Source organism: Pteronotus mesoamericanus, unplaced genomic scaffold (genome assembly GCF_021234165.1).
Source record: "Pteronotus mesoamericanus isolate MK-2021 breed Mesoamerican mustached bat unplaced genomic scaffold, CSHL_Meso_final contig_130, whole genome shotgun sequence".
Lineage (NCBI taxonomy): Eukaryota > Metazoa > Chordata > Mammalia > Chiroptera > Mormoopidae > Pteronotus > Pteronotus mesoamericanus.
The window spans coordinates 1511853-1539347 of record NW_026555060.1 but is presented as its reverse complement, the minus strand read 5'-3'; the positions used below and the strand labels follow the sequence as shown (position 1 = coordinate 1539347).

General features: G+C 38.0%; 1 protein-coding gene across 5 annotated transcripts in view; it reads right to left on the bottom strand.

Annotated features, from left to right (window-relative positions):
• The window catches only part of SLC4A4 (solute carrier family 4 member 4), a 288470-nt gene that overhangs the window by 82536 nt on the left and 178439 nt on the right, over window positions 1–27495 (bottom strand). For all 5 annotated transcript variants that reach the window (XM_054591433.1, XM_054591425.1, XM_054591416.1 and 2 more), the window contains exons 11-13: window positions 25999–26173; window positions 14037–14170; window positions 7510–7781 (exon numbers count right to left, since the gene is read on the bottom strand). In XM_054591433.1, the coding sequence (XP_054447408.1) occupies window positions 7510–7781; window positions 14037–14170; window positions 25999–26173 (581 nt within the window). The remainder of the gene's footprint in view (window positions 1–7509; window positions 7782–14036; window positions 14171–25998; window positions 26174–27495) is intronic.

Here is a 27495-nt window from a genome sequence, read left to right as displayed (position 1 = left end):
CAGAACTTTACCCCTGGAAGGAATGTCAGCTAACTCATAAGTTTATGTGATGAGTAAATATGTATATATTATATTATAATATATATTGAAATGTAGTTTATTAAAATCCCCTGGTAAAACGTCTGGTACTTGGATGGTGCTTAATCAATGTTAACCAAATCTGAATCTATACCCTCAACACAGCTTGTGGGATTATAATAATGTGAAACTGACTAACCTGCTCTGATTAGAATACATTTAAGAGCATTTCTTTGTGATATTAAAACTTCAATGTTTTATTCCAGTCTACTAAAGCAACATCTTTAGGAACCTGAGGAACCAGAAAACAGATACAGAATAAAACTGAATAAGGCTCTTGCCTACCTGGCCACGTCAGTTTATTTAAGGGCCCTGGAAATCTTGGGCATACAAGTGCCTCTTGATAAAGCCAAATATTTATACTTTAAATTTCCAGATAAATAAAAGGACAAAATGGCTTTCATAGGGATGACAAGGTGAATGAGGAAAACTTTGAGAGAAGTAGCTCTTAGGGAAATTACCTTCCAGTATTTCAACTTTTAGTCTTAAAACAGGATGAACAGAAATTTTTTTTTCTTATTATTTTTTTTGTTTTCCTAATTTTTTAAACCAAGTCTGATGCTTGAGATTTTCACTATACCTAGGCACGGTCAGGCTATGACCCTCTTCACTCCATGGACACTTTTTGCACACTCACTATATAGTGCGCTGGAAGTTAAAGAGCTGAGCTGCTATCTGGGATTAAGCTGGATATATTTAGCCACTATTTTCACAAAGGCTCATATCCACTCATCCTTAAGAATGTGTAGAGACATTTTTCAAGGATATGTTGTTAAAATCTGTATTTTATACAAACCCAGTGCTAGAGAAATTCCGGGTCTGGTAATTATCCAAATGCATTGCTTCTTTTCTTTTCCTGAAAGCACTATATAGAAACTGCTAAAAGATAGGTTAGGACAGTAAAAGGAAACTAAAACGATGGGTCCTTCAGATATCTCTGGTTTTCTTAAAAGGCCACATTACCATGAATGATGACATTTCAGCTGCCCTGGTAAAGCATCCTTGCAAACACAAGCCTGAGTAATGCTACACCAGAGGGCCTTGTACTTCCTGTTTAAGCATTAGTCTATGATTTAAACCTACTTTATAATCTAAAGAGGGAATGACACATAATAAAAAAAAAACTGCACAGAATAAATGCAGGTCATGGAAGATAAGTTAGGATTATCTTTTACTTCCTAATTTTCTTTTAATGGGCTTTCTAATTATGAAATACATAATACGGGACCATAGGAGACATGGTCCAGCAGTTCTTTTTAATGGTTTTAACATCTTAGTGGATAGCATTTATTAAGATAATAGAAAAATTATATAGAAAGAAATGGTAATGAAATTCCACTCCAGTGACAACCATCTTAGAGCATCTGGAAGCTTCCTCATGCTGTGAATAAAATAAAAGTGCAGAAATGAAAGCCATGGCTACTTCCAGTCATGTGGCCTTACAGTTCCACACCAGGGAAAAGGCCATCTTTTACTTAGAGATACTATAGACAGCAATGCACTCAGTGCCCGAGAAAGGCTTTATTCATCTTACTCAGTCATTCATTATTAAGCATGTTCTCCCTGGAACAGTCAACAATGAATCAATAAAATATATCCCTTCTGTTAACAATAAAGCTTCGTGTCTATCACCTTGAGGCAATTTTTTCTTGCTTTTCTAATTTGTTTATCATTTTAACCAAGGCTTTTTCCCCCTTCAGATACAAAGCCAACATCTGGTCAGAATATTTATTTCAACCTTTTCCAAAATATTAACACACCCTTGAGTGTATAGTCACTATGACCTTGACACATTATGCAAAGGGACACAGGTACTAGAATAGAAATTGATTTCTAAAGTCTTTGTCAAATGAAAAATTGAGCATTCTCATTCCAAAAGCAATAAACACTATTAAAAAAACACATTTTATAATAACCAATATGTGTAGATATGTGTGGGCGGGGGGGTGTGGTATGTATTCTACTTCACTGAAAGTAGCACAATGCTTAGAAAGCAATGAAATAGATCTTCAGCAAATTTTTGTTGATGGCAGAAGGGGAAGGAAAAAGGGTAGGGGGAAGGAAAAAAGAAAGTCCGTGACATTCCTTATTTACAAAATTGACATTTATGTGTGGAATTAATTAGATGTTATTTGGAAGAACTGAACATCTTACCTCTAGGACTTTAAGGCCTTCTACATGACCGTTATGGTATATGTATGTTTGTTAATACTCATGAAGTCTTGAGATTCAGTGGAATAGTATTAAGTTTTCTAATTGTGATGCATGGAATACCTTAAGATATTGTCTTTAAATATGACTTCAACATTTCACATTTATGCACAACAGCATATTAGTTGTTCATTTTTTTCTGTAGGTTTCCAGTAGAAGCCTAGTTAGTATCCTTCTCTAGGAAAATTTCAGGGGAAATAAAATGTTTGAACCCCTCTAAATGAATATAAACCACTGGGCGTTGAGATAATGAGAAATGGGGCAGGGAGGACAAAATTTTATGCAGTGTTTGTTTGGTGCCAAACAATTTTACATATGGTATTTCATTTAATCCTTATGGTAACATCTAAGTGAAAGTGAAATTACTAACTCAGCTCACAGACTGTAAAACGAAGAGATGATGCACGTGCCCCAGCCCGGGGTCACACTGCTAATTACGGCTGAAATTCAAACTCAAGTTTCTTTTACTCCGAAGTTCATATTGTTTGCACTTTATCACACTAGTGATTTTCCCAAATGGGATGTTGGTGATGAAATGAGATATTGTGACTTGTCCTTCAATGAGATATTTTCAGTTTTTACTTTTGGCTTTTGAACTTTATCTTTTTTTTTAAAGATTTTATGTATGTATGTATGTATGTATGTATGAAAGTATTTATAGAGAGATGGGAAGGAAGAGAGAGAGAGAAGGAGAGAAACACCAATGTGAGAAAGAAACATCATTCAGTTGCCTCAAACCCCCAACCCAGGCATGTGCCCTGGCCAGGAATCAAACAGGTGACCTTTCGCTTTACAGAATGATACCTAATCAACTGAGCCACACTGGTCAGGGCTGAATCATCTTTCTTATACATCTCTGCTATGTAAACATCAAGACAAAGTGAGTAGTATAATCTATTGGCTGTATATTAATTAGTAGTTATCTCATTTCTGAGCAAAGGAAATATTAGCACAAAAAAACATGTAACCACCTGACTGACAGGTCAAACTTCATGACCAATTTTCCTTTTAGCACGTGCAACTGAGCTTCCTTAGTTCTTCAGTAAATGAGAACCTAGGTATGCCACCTAAGCTACTGAGCAGTAGATGGGGTGAGAAGAGGGGAGAAAAGGGTACATTGAGAAAAAGAAACTTAAATGGATCTAGAGCAGGAGCTGCCAACCTCTAGGCCGTGTACCAGAGCCCATCTGGGCCACACAGCAGGAAGTGAGCTTGAATGGGATGTGTTTGAATCATCCCGAAACCATCACCCCCCTACCCCAGTCCATGGAAAAATTATCTTACATGAAATTGGTCCCTGATGCCAAAAAATGTTCAGGATTGCAGATCTAGAGTGTATTATGCTAAGGAAAATAAGTCAGGCAGAGAAAGACAAATATGTATGGTTTCACCTACAAGTGGAATCTAAAAATGAACAAAACAAAAACTGACTTACAGTAACAGAGAACAAAGGGATGGTTACACAAAGGGAGAGGTGGGGGGACTGGTGAATACAGTCAAAAGGGAAAGGGGAATATAGTCAGTAATATTGTGATAAGTTTGCAAGGTGACAGATGATTACCAGAATTAGTGGGATGATCACATTGTAAGGTATAAAAATGTCAAACTGCTGCATTGTGCGCCTGAAACTAATATAACCAATATAAGATTGTATACCAACTATACTTAAATAAGAAGGAAAGGAAAGTCAGGGAGTGATGAAGTTTTAGGGAAGCAAGTGAGAACAAGGAAGATCACACTCCCCCAAAATCACAATATTATTGTGGCCATAACTAGAGTTTTCTTAGTGATTAAATGACTCCTTTTTCCTTTCCTGTAAAATCATTTTTCTGTTTGCAGGGTCACAACTACATCTGTGCAGTTGCTGGTTCATTATTACATATTGCCCCAGTGTTGAAAAACAAGTCATCCGCCAGTTTAAATATTATTGACTCATTGACTGAATTCTTTTACTAGGGGTGCATGTTGCGATGAAAGACCAGTCTGCTGTTGTTTTTAGAATACTTACGCTAGCTGTATATGCAACTGCATTATTCTCTCACTATCATTTTTCAGTTTGCTATTATAAAGTACTAAATTTATGGTGGATTTTTGCTGTTTGCTATTAAAACATCCTAAGGTTATTGGAGAAATACACACTCATTAATCTTAAGGGGTTTTGTAAAACATGGACTGTCATGAAAATGCAAATAATCACTTGCCTTTTTCCAAAACAGAAACAGATTCCATCTCCATAGGTTTATATAATTCTTGCATTCATGAACATATCTGTCACGAGTGCCACTCATCTGGATGACTCTAAAAATACAGACTGCACCCAGCAGTCTTACTGCAGAATGGGCCAACTGCCCAAAAATGTTTGCTCAGAGGGGAGAATGATGAAAACTTGTTTGTTTGTTCTATCATTCATACTTAAAAGCTACTCATGAGCCTTAAATCTTAATGAATAATAACAGCAATAATAATATCAGTTAACATTTAATTCTTTATTACACAATAGACACCATCCTAAGCACTTTCTCTATAATATCTCATTTTTCCCCTTCAAAAACAATTCAATAAGGTAGGTACTATTTTTAACCCCATCTTACAGATTATCTGGTAAAGGCTAAGCTAGGCTAAACTACCTTGGGAAAGGGAACTTGCCTAAAGTCACACCTTGGGCATTACCAAGCTAGGACTGGAATTCATGATTTTCTGACATCAAAGCCCTGGGGCACTGCTTTACTGGTACCAACTGGAGGAAGGAGGAATTGTCCGTTCATCCGAGACAACTCCTAGCTATTTAGGACTGGCTTTTATACGACCTGGGGAAGCAGATCAAAGGAAAAGCTGTCACCACTTCAGCCAGAACTTGCCATGCCAAACATCGAATCCATTCAACCCTCAGTATCACTTTTTTCAAGAAAACATAGATCCTTCTTGGAAGGAAAATACATGTAAAATCTTTTTGTATTTTACATAATGAAAACACATTTAGATATGTCTTCCTGGCTTTCATATTACCTTCTCTGCCAGCGTCCAATTAAAACAATTGATGAAAGTTTCCATTAGCCTCAGTTGGTACACGGCTGACAACAGGCGGATCTTTTTTGAGACAGGTGTGCTGACAAAGCCCTCATCTGTCTTTGTGAACACCTCAAACCTCAGAATAGCTGAGTAGTATTTCTGTCCTTTAGAAAATTCTTACTGGATGTTTACTCAGACTTGCCTATGAAGTCAGCCTACAGGCTTTTCCATAAATACATAAATATGTACATATAGATAGAAATAAATGGAAAGAACATTTAAAAATCCCACAATTAAATACAGTAAGTTCTCACTTAACATGGCCAAATAGGCTGTGGCTTTAGGCAAAATGATGTATAACAAAACTAGTATTGCCACAGGCTAACTGATTATAAACAGGAGTTAAGTTCCTACAGCATCTTATTAATGTTATAACAAAACGACATGGAATGAAACCATGTTATTTAAGAATGTGCTGTATGCCTGTTATCCAATATTTTGAACATGTACAGCCTGCACTTGCCCTGAAGTGATTATTACATGTTTTATCCCCTTTTTTCCTGGGATGAGCTCTACACAGTTGTGTAATGGCAACATCTGTGTTTCTCGGGAGAGCGTATTTAATTGATTCTAATAATAGCATCTATCATGTATTAAGTACCTATTTTCTCCAAGCACTTTTAAGTTATGAAATTATTTCCAATCAGTATACATCTTAACAGTAATAGAGCTTTATAGCTATATATCATTCATGTTTTCCTGAATTTTCATATTTCCACTTTGTACTTTCTCTGCTTTGCTTTTAAGCATGGGTTTTCTTTTAGTGTGTGTTGATTTTCCTTAAACAAGAAAAAAAATCCATGAGTGCACAGCCCAACAATGCCCTATCTCTTTATATTGTTACTACTGACAGACCCATTTTAAGCGAGATGCTGTTCTCTTCTCTCTCACCACTCAAGATAACATCGAATGAAGACACACAACTCAAACATCTGGGAGTGATCTGACAGAGCCTGCCACATGCATCGATATCTTTGTAGTATTTTGTTTAGTTTTTAAATTCATGTGCATTTTGCATTCTAGTCTATAATTCAATCCTTTGTTTTACTATAAATATTACAAGGTTTTTCCACAGACTCTACAAGTAAATGTCGCATGACTGTGCCTCACATTCATGCCCAGGTTTATACAGCCCTCAGAAGTCTGCTTTGCTTCTGGTGCTATAATCCAAAAAGCATGACTTGTATATTAATTTTTATATTAAGGGGTATCAACCTGTAGCTAATTGCATAACTTGGGATCACTAGCACTATTGCCACTTAATTGTCTATAACAGATGTAAAGCAACTTCCCTCAAAGTGAATCCTTTTTTCCAAATGCCTTCCATATTATGAAATGCTTATGAATTACTGCAAGAAAAATTTCCAAAGACCAGGCTGAACACTTTTTTGTGGAAAAGGTCTCAGGTTTGGCAAGATGGATATTAAAGTGCTAAGATGTATAGAATCATATTCCTTACCCAGAAGTTAATTTCATTTTTATGTCTTTCTTGACTCTAGAGTATAAATCTTCTCTGGGAACATAACATTCCTTCTTACTTTTGTTTCTTCCTTTCCTTTCCTTTCTTATTTATGTTGTCTAACAGAGATGAATGTTAAGGTTCTACTTTATCACCAGGTGACTCCAAGCTGAATTTATTTTTAATTTCATGCTTCAAATTATACAAAGTGAGTTAGCATCTTTTTTGTTTCTTTTATAGGCTTAAAATAATCTATTTAGAGTTTACTTAAAGGAAGAGATTCCTGTAGCAATAAAGAGGCAGTGAAATATGGGATAGAAATTCAAAGGATGAGGCTTGTCTGATCCTTATATTTGTTAATATACAATATGTACTGGGTTTCTCACCTATCAGATAAAATCACTAATAATATACACAAAATTTCCTTGCAACTACTGCTTTTTGAGTTAATTTTAAGTACTGAGCTAGTTATGTCCATATTCTAGAGCTCCTGGTTTCACTTCCTGATTGAATCACATGGCTAAGATACCCCAGCCAATGAGACTTCAAATTCAGCAGCATGGTTTCTCAGAGAAAATAAAATAAAACCCCTTCCTGAGAACCATGATCCCACGTTGAAAGTTTACATGAAAGAAGCCCACACTCTCCTCCAACACCAGGGCAAGCACAAACACTGAACACGGCTTCCTTACCTGGGTTGGGCGGCACACAGGCACAGGAAAAGAGTGTATTGTAGCCCACTTTGAAGTCAGCGTTGATGGGGTAGTAATGGGCAAGCTTGATCATCTTCTTGAAAGCATCATAGATAAAGATGAAGCTAATCAGAGAAGAGAAGCCCTCTTCAGTGAAGCGAGTAAAGTACTGAACCAAGAAGCTGGCATCGGTGGCGACCAAAACGAGACACAGGAAGGCTGACCACAGGCCAATCCAAAGGCGAAACTCCAAATAGTCAAAATTATGGTCCCTGAAAAGAAGAAAGAAAGGTTACACTTCTCCAATGACCACAAAGAATAACATAAAACTACCGAATATATGCAGAAAGATTGCTAAAAATACGAAACCACTCTGAGCCTCTAGATAAAAGCTCGTTCTTGATTCCCCCCCCACCCAGAAAATATTAAGTTTAATGATTTGGTCTAGTAATATGAATATGCTACCAAAAAGAAAAAAATCCCAGTTTGAGAAAAGCACATCAAAAGTAGTCATACAATTTGTATGTGAATAACTCATTAATTTTCTCACTCAGAAAATGTTTTCCCTGCCTTCATGGAGTTTATAAAGCAAATAACTTGAAAACCTAACACTGTAACCCGGTATGTTCTTAATAAATGCTTGTGAGCTTTGCTCGCTAATGAAGACACTAAGGTAAATATGTCCTCTGTTCCCAGGTCTTCACAGTCTACTGAGGGAGACAAACTGATAAACACAGTCTCACTGTAAAATACTGCGTGATTTCCAAAAGTTCACACAGTGTCACAGAAGAAGGAGAATTAGCTAATTCTGACTGGGGGACAGTTGAAGCTGCAGAAAAAGACCCAAGGTAGGTAAGTAGAAACTTTCTGGAAGGGCCAGGGAAGGTCAGGCCGGGAAAAGGTGAAAGAGTTCTTAACAAGCACACGAGGCAGGAGATGATGCATAACGCTCACTGCGGCCACCGATGTGAGGAGATGAGATTAAAATCAAGGGCAGCAGTCAGATCACATGGGCTGCAACCAGGAGTGACCACTTCTCGACACTTACCTATTGACATGACACCCTTCTGCTGAAGTCGTGTGCGAAACAGCATCTTAGAACAGGCCGCTTCCATCTAAAGAGGCCAGTGTTTTTCAATGCCTTTCTATTTCTTACAAGTGAATGGTTCAACATTCACATTTAGGAAAAGATGGGCCAAGAACTGACATTTTACCATGTCATACTGATCACTTAAAATTATGTGGTGAGTGTTTTATAATATTTTTTCCTCATAACTTTTTTGTGATGAAAAGCAGATAGTAGTCATCACAGTTTTTGTATGGGAAAAAGAAATAAATCAATGATCATACATGCTTAAAGTTCCATATCCTCGATTTTAGACAATGGGTTACTGGTATCTGTTAGTGACATATTTAAGTACTTTCCCAAAGGTATCGTATCAACAGCTTCACCGTCAACAGCCCAGCCTGGGCCAGCAAGAATCCACTGTCCACTTATTATAAGAATCCCTTTACTGATATGATATCCTTACTCATATCCATGTTTATCTCATTCAAAGCCATTTTTCACATAACAACCAAAATGATCTTTTAAAATGTAAAGCAGATACTCCGAAGACCTTTTCATAGCTTCCCACTGCTCTTGGAATCAAATTCAAATTGTCCGCCTGGCTCATAGAGGTGTCCAATGAAGACTTGCTGGATGGATTAGTGTACACCTGTGACCCAGGACTTGAATGAGACAGTTCCTGACATTGACCTATGAGCTACCACATGTAATCAAGGGATAAAGGACTGAAAATTCTATAGAATATTAGATTTAATAGCTCCTTAGATAATGTGATAGTTAATTATTTTATGTGTTACCTTGGCTGGGTTATACAGTGTCCAGATATTTGGTCAAACATTAACCTGAGGGTTTTTGTAAGGGTGTTTCTGGATGAGAGTAACATTTAAGTCTGCAAACTTTGAGTAAAGCTGAGTGCTTTCCATAATGAGGTGGGCCTCATCTAGTTCGTTGAAGGCCTCAACAGAACAGAACAGAACAGAACAAAAATACTGGCCTCCCCTAAGCCACAGAGAATTCTTCAGCAGACTGCTTTTGGACTTCATCTACATCATGGGCTCTTCCTACTTCTAAAACCAGCAACCTTCAAACTTGAACAAGAACATCAGTTCTCCTGGGTCTCCAGCCTGCTGGCTCACCCTGCAGATCTTGGACTTGTCAACCTCTATAATCAAATGATCTAATTCTTTGTGACAAATCTCTTTATAGATGTACACACATCCTATTGGTTCTGTTTTGCTGGAGAATCCTGATTAACACAGATACTAACTAGTCAAATATGCCCACTGTATAGATGAGGGCACCAAGGCCAATGGGAGTTAAGTCATCTGTCCAATGCCAAGGTTTTACTGGCAGAGCTGGACCAGAAAACAAATCTCTGTATTCTGGTTCTGCTCCTTTAAAAAATTACACCGTGGTTCCCCTAGCCTATTTGCATTTACTGAGTAATAGGGTGGGCCTTCAAGTTATTGTCCTTTATTTCCATCTCCTCACCAAATCCCACAACTGGGAATCTACTACAAAACAGGAGACTAACACTGGAGGAGCGAGTTATGGGTTTCCTGGAATCTTGCTGAAGACGCCCTCTACAGTCCTTTCCAGTTCCTTTCCGTCTGCAGTTCCACTGTTTGCTCCTTATCTTAGTGAGAGACGCAGACTACACAGGAAGTTAAATTCCAGGAATCGGAGATAACTGACCTTGTCACACAGTGTGTCAGGGTCGGCAGAACTCAAACACCATTTAATCGCTTCTGAGCCAACAGGGTTTTTAATTAAAAGAAAGTAAGTTTTAACCAAGGACCAGTTTTGCTTCTAACAAGATGAAAGAGCGATCTTGATTTGTTCTAAGAATGTTAACAGTTGTTAATAGAATTGATGTTTCCAGGATGGGATGACATACAAATCCATTAACTAGCTAATGATTAGGAACATTAACAGTTTGAGTCAAAGGAAAAAAATGCACATAGAAACTTAAACCTTAAGACCTAAGTAATATACCAACCTAGCTTCTCTAAAATACTTAAATATTCCCAGAAGAGCTCTAAAAGAATAATCCAAATAAAAATCACTAAAACCAATGGCATTTCTTATGAAAGTGATATGTTTATAGCAGCAAGAAGAAAGAGAAATAAGAGATGAGAAACTTTTTAAAACAAGTTGATCAATAGTAATGACTGCAATAAAATGGCAGTATTACATCCAGTCCCTTTGGTGCCAAATTTCAATAGCAATTAAGTTATAAAAAGTAACAGGAAATTACAGTAAGAGACCAAAAAAAACTATGGTGAATTAGAAGGAGAAAATGGGTTTAAAGCCTTACGGTGCTATTCAGTATTTGTAGATATTTTGAGTTAGTGTCTGAGTAGCATAAAACCAAGGATACAGACAAACTGAAAAACTCCTATTTGAAACATTTTCAGCTACTGGCAAACCAATATAAATTCCTTAAGCTAAATGAATAAATATAGTAATATAATAGAAGGAAATTACTTTAAGGTTTCCAAGTAAATTGTTCAAAGGATACAAGAAAGAAATTGTTGAACAGCCAAGTATCAATTATACAGGCTAAAATTCAACTTTAATCATGAAGTTACTACATGGCTTAGAACACATTTTTTAAAAAAGATTTTATTTATTTATTTTTAGAGAGGGTAAGAGAAGGAGAGAAACATCAATTTGTGGTTGCCTCTCGCATGTCCCCTACCAGGGACCTGGCCGTCAACCGAGGCATAAGCCCTGACTGAGAATAAAACGGCAACCCTTTGGTTCTCAGGCCAGTGCTCAATCCACTGAGCGACCTCCTGCCAGGGTGGCTTAGAACATATTTTTAAAACTACTCTCAGATTCCTTACTAAAGAAAGACTAATATGATTCTCTATTACTGGGATGCAATATATAAAAACAGCACAAAAGAGACTGCAGAATTAAGAAACAATTGTGAGCTCTTTCCTTCACTCTATTACTACTTTTAAAAGTAGTAAAAGGTGACAGCACATCATTCATATTCGTTTATGACTCTCCAGTTTATAGGGCAAATATGAAAACCTATATCCCATGTCAGAGAAAGTCTGTGGATTATATGGAGTTACTGTTTGAGTCCATTGAATCTGCAAAACAAGAATGTACTTATTTCTAAAAAATCATTAAATATTTTGGGAAAAGCCTGGGCAAGACAGAGTAAAAGTTTTTTTACTGAAGGAATTCTCAGATCCCTTAGTAAGATACAGTGTAAAGTAAATTACCAAGGAGGAAATATAATATATAGCATTTCCCAGACTTACTAGGATCATGGAAGCCTTTTTTCATAGAGCACCTAAGAAATTACTAATCGATGAAACACACCTTGGGAATTAGTGATCTGCACAGATACTCTGCATCTAGACAAAATGTCAGCACTGTTATGATACTTAAGTAAATTACAGCATTGTGAATATAATAACAGGGTTTGCCACAACATGAAACATTGGAGAAACCCTGCTTTAAATCCATCGCTGAGTTACAATGTCTCCTGTTGCTTTACAACTGTTTTCAAATATAAGTCATTTGGAACTGTGTTTATGTTACCAATTATGATGAAACAGAAGAGAAAGTGAGGCAGGAACTTGCTTAGTAAAAGGAAATAATCTCTCTTCTACAATTATCTAAAGTAAACTGAGATGTAAACATTTTCTGTAGATTAAGGCTCTAATCACATTGTATCCAATAAATCTGCAAAGGTTGCGCATGTTTGTTCCTGTTTATAATACATGCTTGTTTAATCTTTCCATGAAGACTTTCTTGTCTCACACGATGTTTTCTTAAACATATAAAAATTGTTTGATTCTTTCTATAAACTGATATGAACAGGATTCTTTCCAATGTCATTCTGAGAATTATAAGGGAGAAAGAATGTCTAGTAAAGAGCTAAGAAAAACTCACATCATTTACAATTTAGAACTTTAGATTCTCAGAAGACCCTCACTAATGTTCTTAACCCAATTTTCAAAACACTAGTGTTAAATCCTCATCCTTTCTTCCTTGTGATCATTTCTCATAGCATACAGTTTCAAAGGCTTGCCACGTATGAGTCCTAAAGTCCATGAGGTATTACATAGGCAATGACATCTCTAACATTAAAATGCTAAAAATGTATAACATAAGAATATGGGAATTCCAACAAGGAATACTACAAGTTTTAAGGAATTCTGCAACCTGTTTAAGGACTGAGATCTGACAGTAAAGGCAATTTTCTCTTAGAGGCATTAAGTTCATTAGAAAGAGGCCAGAATACCCAATTTTATTTCAAATCCATTTGTGTGTTAATGTGGCCACTTGGATAATTTGCTTAACTCGATCTTCTCCTTCTTGCAACAATCCATCAGCTTCTAAAAGAAAATATTAATATCATCGTCATGCCCATTAGTTGTGCCTAGTGACTCTGTAAGAGGCGGAGGCTCTGAAGTCAGAGAGCAGGGATTCGTATCCCAGCCCTGCCAACTCCTGGTGATGGAACCTTCAGCAAACCATTTACCCACGCCGCACCAGCTTTCTCATCTATAAAACAGGATCTGTCCCACCTCATAGGACTGCTCCAAGAATTAAATAAAGAGTCGCTATTAATTATTCTATGCAATGCACATAGAATACTTGGTACATGGTCAGCACTAGACAGATATTAGTTTTTACTCAGCTGAGTCTTACAATGGATCCTTAGTTAAAAACACTGTAATTGAGGTTAGGAGCAGTGGACCATAGGAGCATCCAGGCTCTTTCATGAATGAGCCATGTGACCTTGAACAAGACATTTCATTTCTCTGGAATGTCAGTCAGAGTCCTGGCAGGAAACAGAAGTCATTCTCAAATGGGTTTCTGAAAAAAACTTAATAAACGGGCTGTTTACAGGGTTGTGAATAACAGAGGATGGCGAGGCACTCAGGGATGAGCAATCAGGAAGCCATTCCTACCTCCTGGCTTGAAAAGGCCAAGGAAGGAATAGAGTCACGAGAGCCTGATGGAGGCTGAGCCAGGGTGGAGGGCCACCACCCTACAGGAGCTACGCACAAGGAATTAGCCACCGCCAGACTGTGATGCGAAAGCAGACAGTAAGGTGGGGGGAGACATGCACGCATCCTGCCCTCTCTTCACCCCTGGCTGCTGGTGCTGCAGACTCAACCAAACCCCACAGGAAGCCAGTGGGGCTAGGAGCCCAAGGACTGCCTTCCACAGAGGTCAGGCCCCTGGGGTACAATGCAGGACAGCAAGGGGCAGAGGCTAAAGGCGGAGGGCAGGCAGGTAGTCAAACACACGGGCCTCAGTTGAATCCAATGTAAAATGACTATGTCATCTCTCAGGGTCTTTCAACTGCCAGATCTTGCAACGCCCGTACTCTGATCTACTGAGTTACTATTCTGTACAACATCTAGACTATGCTTGTTCTACAGTTAAACAATCCTAATTTATAATTAGATAGGTATATACATACTTGCTGAAATTAAATAGAAGCCTCTCAAAAACTAGAACAGGTCCAGTGCTGCTCAAAATAGTGAGTGGCTGGCCAGCAAAGAGGCAAAAGACGGCTCCAGAAACAGCTGTGCCCAGGAAGCTCTCCAACACGCCCTAATTAAGAGAGAAAATACAGGTGTTAAAAGAAACAGGTCTTTTTTCTCCTTGGGTATGATGTCACTAGGGACACTAAGCCACATGCATACGCTATTGTGAGGTCTATGGCAAACATATCAAACAGATATGAACAGTAGATTCTTACCAATACGGGTATGGCTGTTTATTTCACCATACACATGATTTAATCATTCCTCCCTACCTGACTGGCTGAATTGCTTCGAAGAACTGCAGTGACTAACATGACTGGTGGTTGACTACAGAAGGCGAAAGACGACTCCGATCCACTCTGAACATCTTAACTGAAACTTCTGCATATAAAATCACTTTATATAATCCCACCAAGTTTGTAGACATGATTTAAAACAGTAGACGGTGTTTTCCTCTTTGTGGTTACCTTGTGTTTGTTTTAGCCTTATTTCACCTCGCACATAGCAGGTACTTTTAAGTAGCTATACTTTATGCACAAAAGCTATTTTTTTTAGAGGAAAGCTTTTCAAGTGGAGAGGGGAGCAAAGGGGACACAAAAAGTGATTTGCCTTCTGTCCTGCAACCTTGAAGACATTAATTCCCCCCCAAATTCTTATTACATATTCATTGTCCAATGTAAACTTATACAGGAGCTTTGATTTACTCTTAGAGGAAATAAATGAGCAAGGACATAAATAGCTAAACTTTAGTGGCTACATTTTCCTGTAGTTTTATCTCTAGAAATCACCCATTGTTTTCCCTTTAGCAAGACAAGGACAAAGAAAAATGAGCAAAAGCATCACCAACTTACAAAATTATGCCAACTTTCTTAATCGCGTCTTTTGGGACCAACACCTCCGACGATGGCAAACGAGCCTGTTTCCTATATTCTTTATTTCAAACTTCATTTAGAGAAGTACATATTTATTTGCCAAAAGGTCCTTTTCTAAATTTAATATACCACTGATACTTATTGAGATGATTTTTAAATATAAAAATATGACAGAGACATTTAGTCTATACATAAAGCTATAAATCTGAACCACAATAAAATAATTTTTAAATAAGTAATGATATTCTATGGCTTCAAAAGACATAAAATATATTTAGTAGTAAATAAATTTATATAGCACTGGAAAAGGTGATCTTTGTAACTAAGTGTATACTAAAATAAAAGAGTACTAGGAAGATCTCCCTCTTCAGCTGAACAATAATTACTTGTTCATAGAAGTGTGATTTATGTTTATATAAAACAAGCCACCTGTTCATCTAAACAACCCTCTGAGTGCAGCAAAGTGGGTTTCTGGGAATCTGAGATGTTCTCAGTCACCCCGACCCCCAGTTAACCTCTCCACCTGCCAGCCTTACTAAGTCACCTCTTTCCACTGCGCCAAAAGTTCTCCCTAACTTTTCATTCACTTTCATATAATACACATAAAATGATTATAAAGAATTTTTTTTAAAAAAAATCAACTTATAAAACTGAAATAGACTAAGTGCTGACCACTCCCAAGCCATCCTGATTGTTCAAATTATTTTCACACTGCTTCAGAGTGAGCAATGTTCTCCTTAAAATGGCAGTAGCAATAGCACATCCTCCTTTTTTAAGGGTAGAGTTCAATTCAGAAAATGGATACAAATCCTCAAGCATAACACTCTGTACCAATGGAGGTGGGATGGAATGGGATGGGGCAAAAAAATCAAGGGTTGACAGGTCAAGACTGGCTTCTCAGAGAGTATACACATTCTGAAACAATTCAGGACAATTTCTTCTTCTGTCTAAAAAGTCTAAGTCTGATAGGAGGAGATCCTGTTTCCCTGGATGTGAGTTCTACTGCATGGTAGAAATGGCCATCTTCTCATTTTATTGCCATTTCATATGTAATCAGAATATCCACTCAATTTTTCCTCAGAGGGACAGGAAGCAGAATAATAAGCAAGGTTAACAGAACCAGACAGCGTTTATGCAGAGACAAGACTCCCTAGCACCCAGCAAATACTATCAATCTGGATGTCTTACACGTGAAGATACTGAGTTTCAGGGGCTTAAACAAAATGAACAAATCCACCTTCAATGTGGCACAAAGCATCTCTGGGGTATGGATACCTGCCCAACCACTACTTCCCCTTAGCAAGGGGGAAAGGTGCATCTTCACCTGGGATCTTCATGGACATACAGCTTTGTACCCGCTGTGCACTGACATTGGTTTTTTGTAATGTCTTTATAACTTATCTTTCTTTTTCATGACTTACTTTAGTGTGTGTGACATGAAAGGGTAGGACTGGAATGCTCCATGTGGCAGGACCAGCCACACTGGGCACCTGTGATAGGCAAAGTTACACTGCTTCTTTCTTTATCAGGCACGGAGTGCCTATTTTTCATCACTACTGCAGGATCAAAATACAGCACAGCCTGGGTGTGAAAGCAAACATGAAGGAAGAAAGGAAGAGTGTGAGATTAAGAATCTCCGCTTGATTTGACATGGCTCTTAATGACTGAGGGCAAGAACAGGGTCTCCTAGCATCTTCATGTTTTCCTTCCTCCCATCATGCTAAGCACTATACCTCCATGTGCTCTGCAGGCACTTGGGAGGCGCTAAAGGAATCCAAGAAGAAATGCCCAAGTCATACCCCCAGTTCCACCTACCAAAGGTCAATGGCCATCGTTGCTCATTCAGTAAAAATAACAACTACTTTCTTCCAGAAAATGGCTTTGATTTATGGATGCCATGTGAGAGTTAAAAGGCAGATTATTTTTATTTCAGTACTTGATCTTTGGTAAGTGCTAGAGTTTCCATTCTGTGGCTGACAATTTTGAAACAGGGAAAGGTGATTTATTATACACACTGAACTGGAAAGAAACTTACTTGAACTTAGAGATGCTTCCAACATTTCTGAGAAGAGAACTATTTTCACCATATTTTGACATGTTACTTTTTACAATACAGAAATTTAAAAAAAAATAATCTCATATAATAAATAACTTTAGTTTAACTGTACCTGGAATTTAAAGCAATTTACAAAGCGAACTATCAGAAACCCCGTTTCTAATTTATTGTATTTAGTGTTCACTGACATGAAAAAGGAAAATAACACGTGGCTGTGTGTATTTTTAATAGCTATAACTCATCAAGACACTTCTACACCCGGTTTCCCACGGGGGAGCAAACGCCCTAGCAATTCGTGAGAACGCGGGTGGCTGCACGCTGATGTGCAGCAGCGTCGGGCGCCGCAAAGCGCTCCCGCGCCACTTTGGTTCAGCTTTTACTTATTCCATTTCAGTGCTGCCACAAGAGAACAGCAGAAAGAAAAAATCTGGCAGTCACCAAATCTAGAGTCTAGACTTCCTTCTGCTACCAGAGATAATGATCTTGGGGATGTCACTTAGCCTTTGTCAAATATAGTTTTTTTTTTTTCCCCATGTAGGAGAAAAACATTGAGCTGGTAGAGCAGAGAAATGGACTCTGTAGTCAGACAATCTCAAGTTCATGTCTAGACTGTCCCGTTTACTCGATGACTTTAAGCTAGTTACTTAATCTCTCTATGCCTTAGTATATGTGGTAGATCGGATAATACAGGTTAAATGCCTAGCACAGCTGATAGGTAATACATTTGTGATAAACCTTAACATATACATAATGTATTTATTTAGATATAAGATGAAGCTGAACTAGATGATTTCCAAGGTCACTTTCCGGTGGCTCAGCACGAAGAGCGTATCTTGGAGTCAGGAATATCTGCTTTTAAATCTCAGCTCCACCAGTCACCAGGCTCTCTAACCCCTACTTCTCTCTTCTAGAACATCAATGGCTATGTTACAGGATGATCATTTGGACTAAATAAGGCGATACTATATAAAGAGCTAGGAATAAAGTAGACATATAGTAAAATGTTCCTTCACCTTCCTTCACTGCTCCTCATCCCCTTCATCCCAGCCTGCCTCTGTCATTTCTCTTTCCTTCAAAAGAGGAGGCAAATGGAGAGAGAAAATAAAAGGAGTGGCTTGAAAAGATGAATATTAGTCATCAGAAGAAAAAAGGAAAAAGCCTCTTTAGATCCTCAGTATTCCCCAAAGCAAATTCTAAATCAACAGAAGCCTTAGGGGGCAATACTACAGCCATTGAGAATAGCTTCTTTTTATTCCTTGTGCTACTAAGCACATGGAATTGACTATAGTAAAACAAAATTGCTTTACTTTACAGCAATGAATCCATATCCAAAACGATTTTTGAACATTTCTCTGCAGGATATGAATTAAACCAAAGATGGCCCTTGTTTTACAAAATGACCAAGAAAATCAGCACTAGTACACCCCTAAACAAAAAACAACTGCCCCCCCCCCCACAAGCCTAACAGAACTCAAACCATAGGAGCATCATTCTAAAGGAAAAAATATGTGACTCTGATTGGTAACACCAACAATTAAAAAGTAAAAATTTATGCTGTCAACTGTGACTTTATTGCAATTTAGTATCTCCATATAACCATTTTTGTTTTGTGCCCTTTTTTCTTTTTTAAAGAAATGGATTATTTGGAATAATAATCACAACCCTTTGGTTATTGAACTACAATAACAAAAAGAGCAAAGTGGCACAACTGCCCCCCAGAACAAAGACTTTTCTATATCTTTAACAACTTTCAACCAAGTGAAACTTGAAAAATAAAATATTTTGGTGGCAGATAATGATAAACCATTCACCAACATTACTGTTATATTTTAAACTTAAAAAAAATACTAAAATGTTTCTATCCATAAAAAAAAATTCTAGCCCCTGTTAGTGATAATTTATACAAACTGTATAGAATGCTGAATAATAAAATTAAATTTCTCTAGATAGGTCTTTGATTTTGAAATTTAGCCAAGAAAAATGATGCAGCCTAATGCCATTTAAGCATCGCCACTGGAAAGAGGCAGTGAGCTCTGAATTACCTGCAGGAGTTTTATGTCAGGTTCCCAGCACAAGCCAAGCCATATGATCAAAAATGAGTACAGAATGATGCAAGTGCACAGTCAAATCTGAGTCACATGACAACTGGCTGGGAATTTAAAAAAAATAAGCACTGGCTCTTTATGTTTACCTTGAAGAATTAAATCAAAGTCTCTGAAGATTGGGTGATTTTCGTGTGGCCCAAATTTGGGTCCCAACCAAGCAACCTTTTCCTCCTTTTTCAAAATATGAACAACCCGCTAGCATTGTTAAGGCTCAGTTACACAGACCATTCATATACAATGAGGAAGAAGACTGGATATCCAATCACTTTTTATTTCACCTGTGTAGCTACAGCCTATAAATCTGATTTCTGTTCTGACAGATCACAGATGTCAAATCCTAATTGCCATCCTCTCTGCCTAAAAGTGCTTTGTTGTCATAAACAGGATTTCTGTTTACACTGCCCAGCAGGAACTGAAAAAGGAGGGAAGACTTGAAAGGCAAATCTGCTCCCTGCTTGAAGAAAAGCATGAGCCGAAAACCTTTACCAAAGAGCTTCAACTCCAAGTCTAATAGAATGGATGGGCCAGAGAGGGAGGCTTTACAATATTTTTTTTGTTGGAAGAGCTATGAGAATGTATCTAGATCATCTGAAAGGCCCAAACACCAAGTGCCAGTATAACCTTACACAAAAATCAATTCCAGATGGATAAAAAATTCAAATGAAAACATAAAAGGACTAAGATATGTGGATAAATATTTTTTTAATCTTGGAGCAAGGAAACCTCTCTAAATATATAATGAAAATAAGAAACTATAAAATATGAAGATTTTGACTACATAAAAATTAGAATCTATACAGCAAAAAAATCATAAAGTGAAAAGACATATATGGTAAATCTAGGAAAAATATATTTGTGATATTTCTGACTACGAAAAGGAAAATATCCTTATCACACAAGGAGTTCTTACAAGTCAATAAGAAAAAAACCAAAGTCCTAAAAGGAAAATAACCCAAAGGCACAGATATAAATAAGAATAGATAGCCAATAAAAATGTGGAAGTATGTTCATCCTCACCAAAAATAAAATAAATTTGAATCGAATAAGAATGAGCTATCATTTTCAACCCTCAGAATGACAAAAATGAGAACATAGGGCAAAATCCTGTTTTTGCAAGGCTATAAACAAGTGGACAGTCATGTCCATTGTTGGTAGAAGTATAAATTGGCATAACCTTTATTATTTGATGAGAAAATTGGAGAAACTGAAAGTCTACTAATAGTAGATTTATTAAGTAAATTATAGCACGTATAACATGTGTACAAATAGAAGTAGTCCTAAAAATTATTCCCAAGATCCATACTGAGGTGGAAAGACTTCCATTAAAAGCTAGTCATGCTTTGAAACAGCATGTTTATGATCTCATTTTTATAAAATCCTATATATTAATCTTCATTGCAAGTATATGGGGAGATGTTCATGAAAAAGTTAAGAATCATTATTTCTGGGTTATGAGTTAAAAGGCAAAATTACATTCTATATAGTTTTACTGTATTGATTGAATTTTCTATAATGCATAATTATATCTTATAAAAAATAAAGCTATTTTAAAATAATGTAAAGCCAAACACAAAATTATTTTAGAAATTTTCAACATTTGGAATCCCTAACCGGCCTAAATCAGCATCATGTTCTGACCACCAAGAAAATAGAGCTGACAAAGGTATTTAAGAAAAAAAAAACAAATAAACTTCTGGGAAGTAAAATTTGGTCCCTAATTACTTACTTTTAATCAAACAGATTTAATTCAGAATCTGTACCTGAAGTGGAGCAAACTACTGGAAGTCCTTCCTGGGAGTAGGAGTGGCCAGCATACGCTGGAGACAAATGAGCAACACAGAGCCCCTTACTTTGTCAGTAAATAGACATTTATTTTTGCTTTCTGAAACAACCCAGCTGTATCATTCTCACAGATTATCCCGACCTAACTTTTTGAAATCTCAATGTTCCTGGACTAGTTCAGGCAGATTAACATGCCCTCTTACATTTTCATTTCAAGGAAGAAATGCGTTTTGGTACCAAAGTGCAACATTTAGGTAAGCTGAACTTACTAAACGGCCCCAACTATAGGGAAATAATTATCAATTTGCTTTAAAGTTGCTGTTATGAATTGCACATAATAAACTCCATGAATAGATGTCTATCTCATCAAGGAATATCGCATGTGAATAAGAAATGATGTATTTCCAACTTAAGCAGACTGATTAAATATTCTCAGCACAGCAGTATGCTAAAATAAAACCTCAAATTTGGAGATGCCAACTATAAATGTTCCTTATTATGAGACAACTTTCCTTAAAATGTGCTCTGTTAGCTCCATAAATATCACAAAATTCACAGATTTCTAAAAAAATCTTACTGTATTCTTTTGCTGTAAGATTGTGAAAATAGGATTATATTTACTTCTAGAAAAAAATTTAAATGACTCTCTTCACTCTATCTTCACTAAATTATGTTCAGTCATTCACAATCAACAATGTCAATTTAAGTTAAAATGCTTTTCTTTGTTTCATATAACTAAGACCAATTTTTAAATAACACAGAAACTTGCCATGGAACACCAACAATGTTTTCTAGTATCTTGCCCATGGACTAAGCTATGCATAAATATTTGTTAAATAGACATTTAACAATTTAATTAGAAGTATCTAAAGGGATAGGACAGTGTACCTGGCAGCAACTAAGAATATAAATACGCTGCAGTGAGCTGTTGTGCACAATCACAGACTTCAGTTGTGGAAAGGACACGTTTTTAGGCAGCGAAGCTGAAAAGCCCTGTTTACTTCCCAGCATGGCACGGTGACCGGAGTGTGAGCACAGTGGCACTGAAGAGGGGCAGCAAGAGCAGTAAGAATACAGTGAGCGCTAGCACAGTGCCTGGACCTCAGAAATGGTATGCTCTTATTAAATTCGAAGACAAGGAAACAGTGCAAGACAGGGCTGGATCCTAAATAAATGTAAGGCCAACCAACTCTTGGCGAAGCTGTTCAGCCACTCCCAGAAGCCCAAGCTAAAGTTGGCCCACACTTAGCAAGGAAGCCGCGACTACTCACTCTGGAAGCCTCAGGGTCCTCTCATGGTCAAAATGCCAAGATGGGGAACTTGCACAGTCATCTCTGTGGTCATTATTAATTGATTATACTTGAAGCCATCATAGCTTCAACTGCTTTATTCCGAGCCCAGGGCCATGGCAAACGGTCCGTATGGCTCCCCAGGTCTGCTTCTAATGAAATGTGCTTGTGTGTTTGTGTGTGAACGTGCATATATATCTGGGAATGTTAACTATGTATCATATAAATTTATATGTAATTATTACATATGTTCACCTTATTATATATACGTGATTATTATATATACACATATATATGTGTGTGTGTAGATATATTTCAACTCTGAAATAAATGCTTGAACATAAAATCCTGTCTTTGAGTAGGCAAGACCTCCTGCACAGAAGCTGGCAGAAGAGTTTGCTTAAACAACAGCAATGCAGTGACTCATCCGTGTTTTCACAACATGTTTCTACCCAGCACCCATGTCTATTTGTAGCCTGACAACAAAGGCCCTCCATGAACCATCTCTGGCACTGCTTGCCTTTAAAAAAGCAAGGGCATTGTTCACAGCTGACTCAGTAGAGCTGCTTGTACTTTGGAGAATAACCCACTGCCACATCTATGAAGGCATAAAGCTGAAGATTATTTTAGGCTGTGCCAACGCTTTTCTGCTCAGTCTTGATCTACTGTGTCAAATAATGCCACAGGACCTCACCCTCTAAATGAGCCCACTATGGAAATCTCTTGGAGGTACAGAAAAAAGATAGCTTTATCAACACCCTAGACTGTAAAAGAAGTCAGGATAGGGTTCCTATCTATTTTGGTCACTTATCTATATCCCCAGTACTTAAAATAGTGTCTGGCACACAGTAGACATTAAATATTTTCAAAGGAAAGAATCAACCTCTGCCATAGACTTGTGAAATGACCTGGGTCTTAGCATCAAATCCACAAAATACTCTGTTGTCCTGATGCCAAGGCAAGAAGCCTGCCACTGCCAGTGCATCCGATCTCCTGCAGGTTAAAGCACACACCCTTGCAGTGCAGAGATGCTCTCCACGGCTTCATGTCCTCTAACTCCCTGGTCCTTAAAATAGATAAAATTAACATATAGATACTTAACATCTCGGCCATGGAAAGCATTTATGTTTCTCCCAAAGTCTTCAGAATCCAGAAAACAGCTTACGCCACCTGCAAGCACTTTCCTATGTCATTTATCACAAAGGAGAAGAATACCCATGTTAATGTTGCACGACAGAATCCTTTACTTTCCCAAGAACTCACCCATATAGAAATTAATTCATCTAGGAGGGCTCAACAATAGACTTTAATAGACTTCTCCCCTCCGATGCAGTGCTCTACAGCTAAGAAGTTCAGTTCAGTGGCTTTTAAAGGCAATAAACAACACACAAAAAATGCCATCATGTCTCCATCTCAATGGGGAGAACATCCATGAAAATGAAAGTGTTGAAAGAAATATCTGCACAAAAATAAACAAACAAGCAAAACAGAAACAGACTCACAGATCGAGAGATCAGATGGATGGCTGCCAGAGGGAAGAGGGGTCGGGGGAAGAGGTGAAAGAGGCGACAGCGTTAATAGCTACAGATCGGTAGTCGCAGAACAGTCACAGAGATGTAAAATGCAGCATATGGAACACAGTCAATAATATTGTAATAACTGCATAGGGTGCCAGGTGGGCACTAGCAATATCAGGGGGAACACTTTGCAAAGTATATGATTGTCTAACCATTATGTTGAATACCTGAAATTAATACAAAATAATGTTGACAATAAACTATAATTGAAAAATATTTTTTTAAAAATCTGCACAAAAAAGTCTTTATATTCCAAAAGATGAGATGATTTTTTTTCTTGCTACTGTCTCAAACTCACAGCTCTCTCTTATTTTCTCAGCATATGGCTGCCTGTATTGCCTACTTCACGCTGGCCTCCGTGTGTTCTCCGGGGTCTCTGCTTCCACCTGCTTTCCTAAAGGATCAGTCTGAGTAATCATTATGCTTTCATCTGGATGAGGGCTAGCTCTCCCATTTGAATACAGTCAGATTTTATAAAAATTCTATTACTGATATCACTGTTATAATTTAAATGTTTCACCTCTCTCTTATGAAAAAGAAGGGTGGGGGGAAGCCCTTCTTCATACACGTCGCCCCTTGTCCGGCCACACCTGGTTCCCATTCCCCAAGCCGCAGGCCTGTCACTGGGAACACACACAGATATGTGCTCCCTGGCCAGCACAATGTTATTTTTAAAATGTTAATCAGTTGCCAATATTTTAAAATCACCAGATTTCAACCTCTCTTTGAAAATCAGAACATGAAATAATACAAATTACTCATTCCTGTGGAAACAGGCAGAGTGAGTAGCAACTGCCTCTTTTGGACAGAACACGGGCTCTCAAGAGCCCTCCCGGTCCCCAGCTGTGAGGAAGCCGGAGCGAGCCCGGCAGAAAAGGCACGCGGAGAGGCCTCGGTCCCCAGCTCCTGCACACTTCCCAGCCCGGGCACCAGACATGTGAATAAAGAAGGCTTCAGGCGACTTCAACCTCAGCTGCCATCTCACAAGTGTATGAGGACCAAAGAGAGGACCACCCAGCCAAGTCCAGCAACCACCCAAACCGTGAGAGAGAACATGGTTGTTTCAAGTCTCTTAAGTTTTGGAATAATAATGCTATGCAGTGATAGGTAAGAACTGAAACATAAAAAGTACTCTTAAGAAACTAAATATGATTATTTAAAATAGTTTCTCCCTTTTTACTTGGAGCAATATAGATGGTCTCCATCTTATTTTTGTGTGTGTGTGTGTTTAGTTAGAAATCTAAAACATAAATGTGCCCAGGGAAGAGAAAAAAAGTGAAGAAAAGCAACCATTTGGAATCAGCTGTATCTTTTTTCTTTTTATATTAAGCTGGCTGGCAGCACTGAGGAACGTCACATAGGTTAAACAGTAGTAGGTAGTAAAAGAAAAAAGAACAGAGTTTGAAAAAGGATTGGATCTGGTTCTTAAGACTATCTCCTTCACTCTGTGTTCAGTACCTAGCACAAGGCCTATTTGTTTCTTAATAATTGGATCAACTAAAAGTAGTTTTATACATATTTTTCTGATTGACTGAGGGAACATGAAGTGTCTTTTCTATCACTAAAACATGAGGTATTACTGGTACAAAAGGAAGGCAAACGTCACCTGCAAAGCAACCAGCAAACTGTGGTTCACGCAAAAGAAGTCAACCCAGAGTTTTCACAGCTTACTGAGAAGCAGATTCGGGAACAGGAGAAAGAACTCTCATCGCCATATTTCTTAAAGCTGAGTTCTACTGGCAGATAAGCAAATCCACCCTTGAGTAAATCACTCAATTGAAAATCCTGTTGGCTCCTGTGCAAAATGAAGGTAATCATGCATTCCCGAAAAGAGCGGGCTCATCAAGTTTAACAATATGGTCCATACACTCAAGGTAGTAGAAGATCTAAACCTTGGGCCCTGCACAAAATTAAAGCAGCTAATATGCTTTTGCCTAAATAGAACCGTATATCCTCATTTCCTTCCCTTTTTTTCTCCACTTGTGACTCAAGCCAGATTTCATCAAGCTATTTTTATAATTACTAAAATGTTGGAAATACAGAAGCAGGCCAAATACAGAAGCAAAGTGAAATGCAGCATCCAGAAAAAAAAAAAAAAGAAAGAAAATCACGCTGAGTAACTGAAAGGCCATCTGCTTCTCCCTGGGCTGAGCTGCAGGGATGAGGAAGGAACCTGGGCGGCACTGTTTGTGTCTTCCCCCAAACCAAACCCACCTGCATGTTGTCGGTGGCATCCCCAAGCAGCCCTCCAAAAGTGATGGCGTTAGTTACAGTTGCCAGATAAATGAAGAGAATTGCTGACAGCGCCTGGATATTTAAAGCATCATAAAAATCACTGGCAAAAAATGGTGCTTTCCTTTTAATGTCCTTAATTAGTCCGCCACAGAACCTAGGTAGGGAGACAGCAAACATGTGACAACATAAATAAAACTACCATTCAATTAACTAAGAGATCACTTATTAAACCACAAAGAATTTGTACTTACAGTGCTTGAATGCACAAGGTACTATTTAACCACTTAACATAAAACCAGAAAACTGTGGAAGGATAAATTTTCTTCTATTTATCTCTTTTTCAGTCACCAAATTAGGTGTCACATTCGTTAAAGATCAGACGGTGGATCTTTAGATGAGAATTAATTGTCTAGATAAGTTAAAATTTTTCACCTTATAAAGAAAAACATCCAAACATGTGAACAGATCATACAAGGGCCTTTATAATATTGCCAGAGCTTCCTTTCCAGCCTCGTTCATTCACTCATCAGTCCACAAATGTTTATTGAGCATCTGTGATGTGCCCAGAGCTAACCTGGGTACTGGAGATACAACAGTGAATGATACCGAGAAAAAAAATACCCACCCTCAGGAAGTTTACCTTCTGTGTGGAGGAAACAAAATAAGAAAACAAAATAAGGCATGGTGCTAAAAATCAAGGAAAATATGCAATGGGGAAGAGTAGTATTAGTGCTAGAGTAGCAGTGGTTGAAATATGACAGCAGCCAGGACAGGCCTCCTGACCGAGTGGCTTTGGGGTAGGAACCTGAAGAAACTAAGAGAGAAATCCATGCAGGTATGTGGTAGAAGAGTGTTGCAGGCTGAGCCCCGCTGTGAATGCTGGCAGGCCAACTGACTTATCCATCAGTCAACGCACCCTGCCAGCCAAAGCTCACATCTCAGCCGTCCCCTGCTGTTCCTTCTGCCTACAATGTCCTCCCTCGAAACTCACCAGCTCTCTGAAGTCTTGACCCTCCAAGTCATGGTTTTCAGACTTCAACTATGGGCTATCGCACACTATGAGGATGTATGTCTGTCTGTCTGTCTGGGTGCTCACCAGCACTCAGCTGTGCTCTGTGTACTGTTCAATTTACTTATCTACACAGGGCCAGGCAAACTACAGACCTTTGGTGCACTCAGGAAAGGTGAAATAGAGGAGAATGATACCTCATTCTGCATTATTTTAAAAAAGACATACCTTCATAAAATGAGTATGCTACTTAAAATGTTAGTTAACCCCAAATGAAATGGAGAACCTAGCAGTGGAGGAGGAAGAGCTGTCATGAACAGGGATTTAGCCAAAGCAATCTGGGAAGCCTGACTTCCCACGTGCAGGCTGGGGAAGCGGAGACCTGTGAGTTCCTCCGTTCTGTAACATGTCACCCACCTTTGAGTAATTGTACAAGGCAGAGATGGGACCATGCAATTTGGATATTG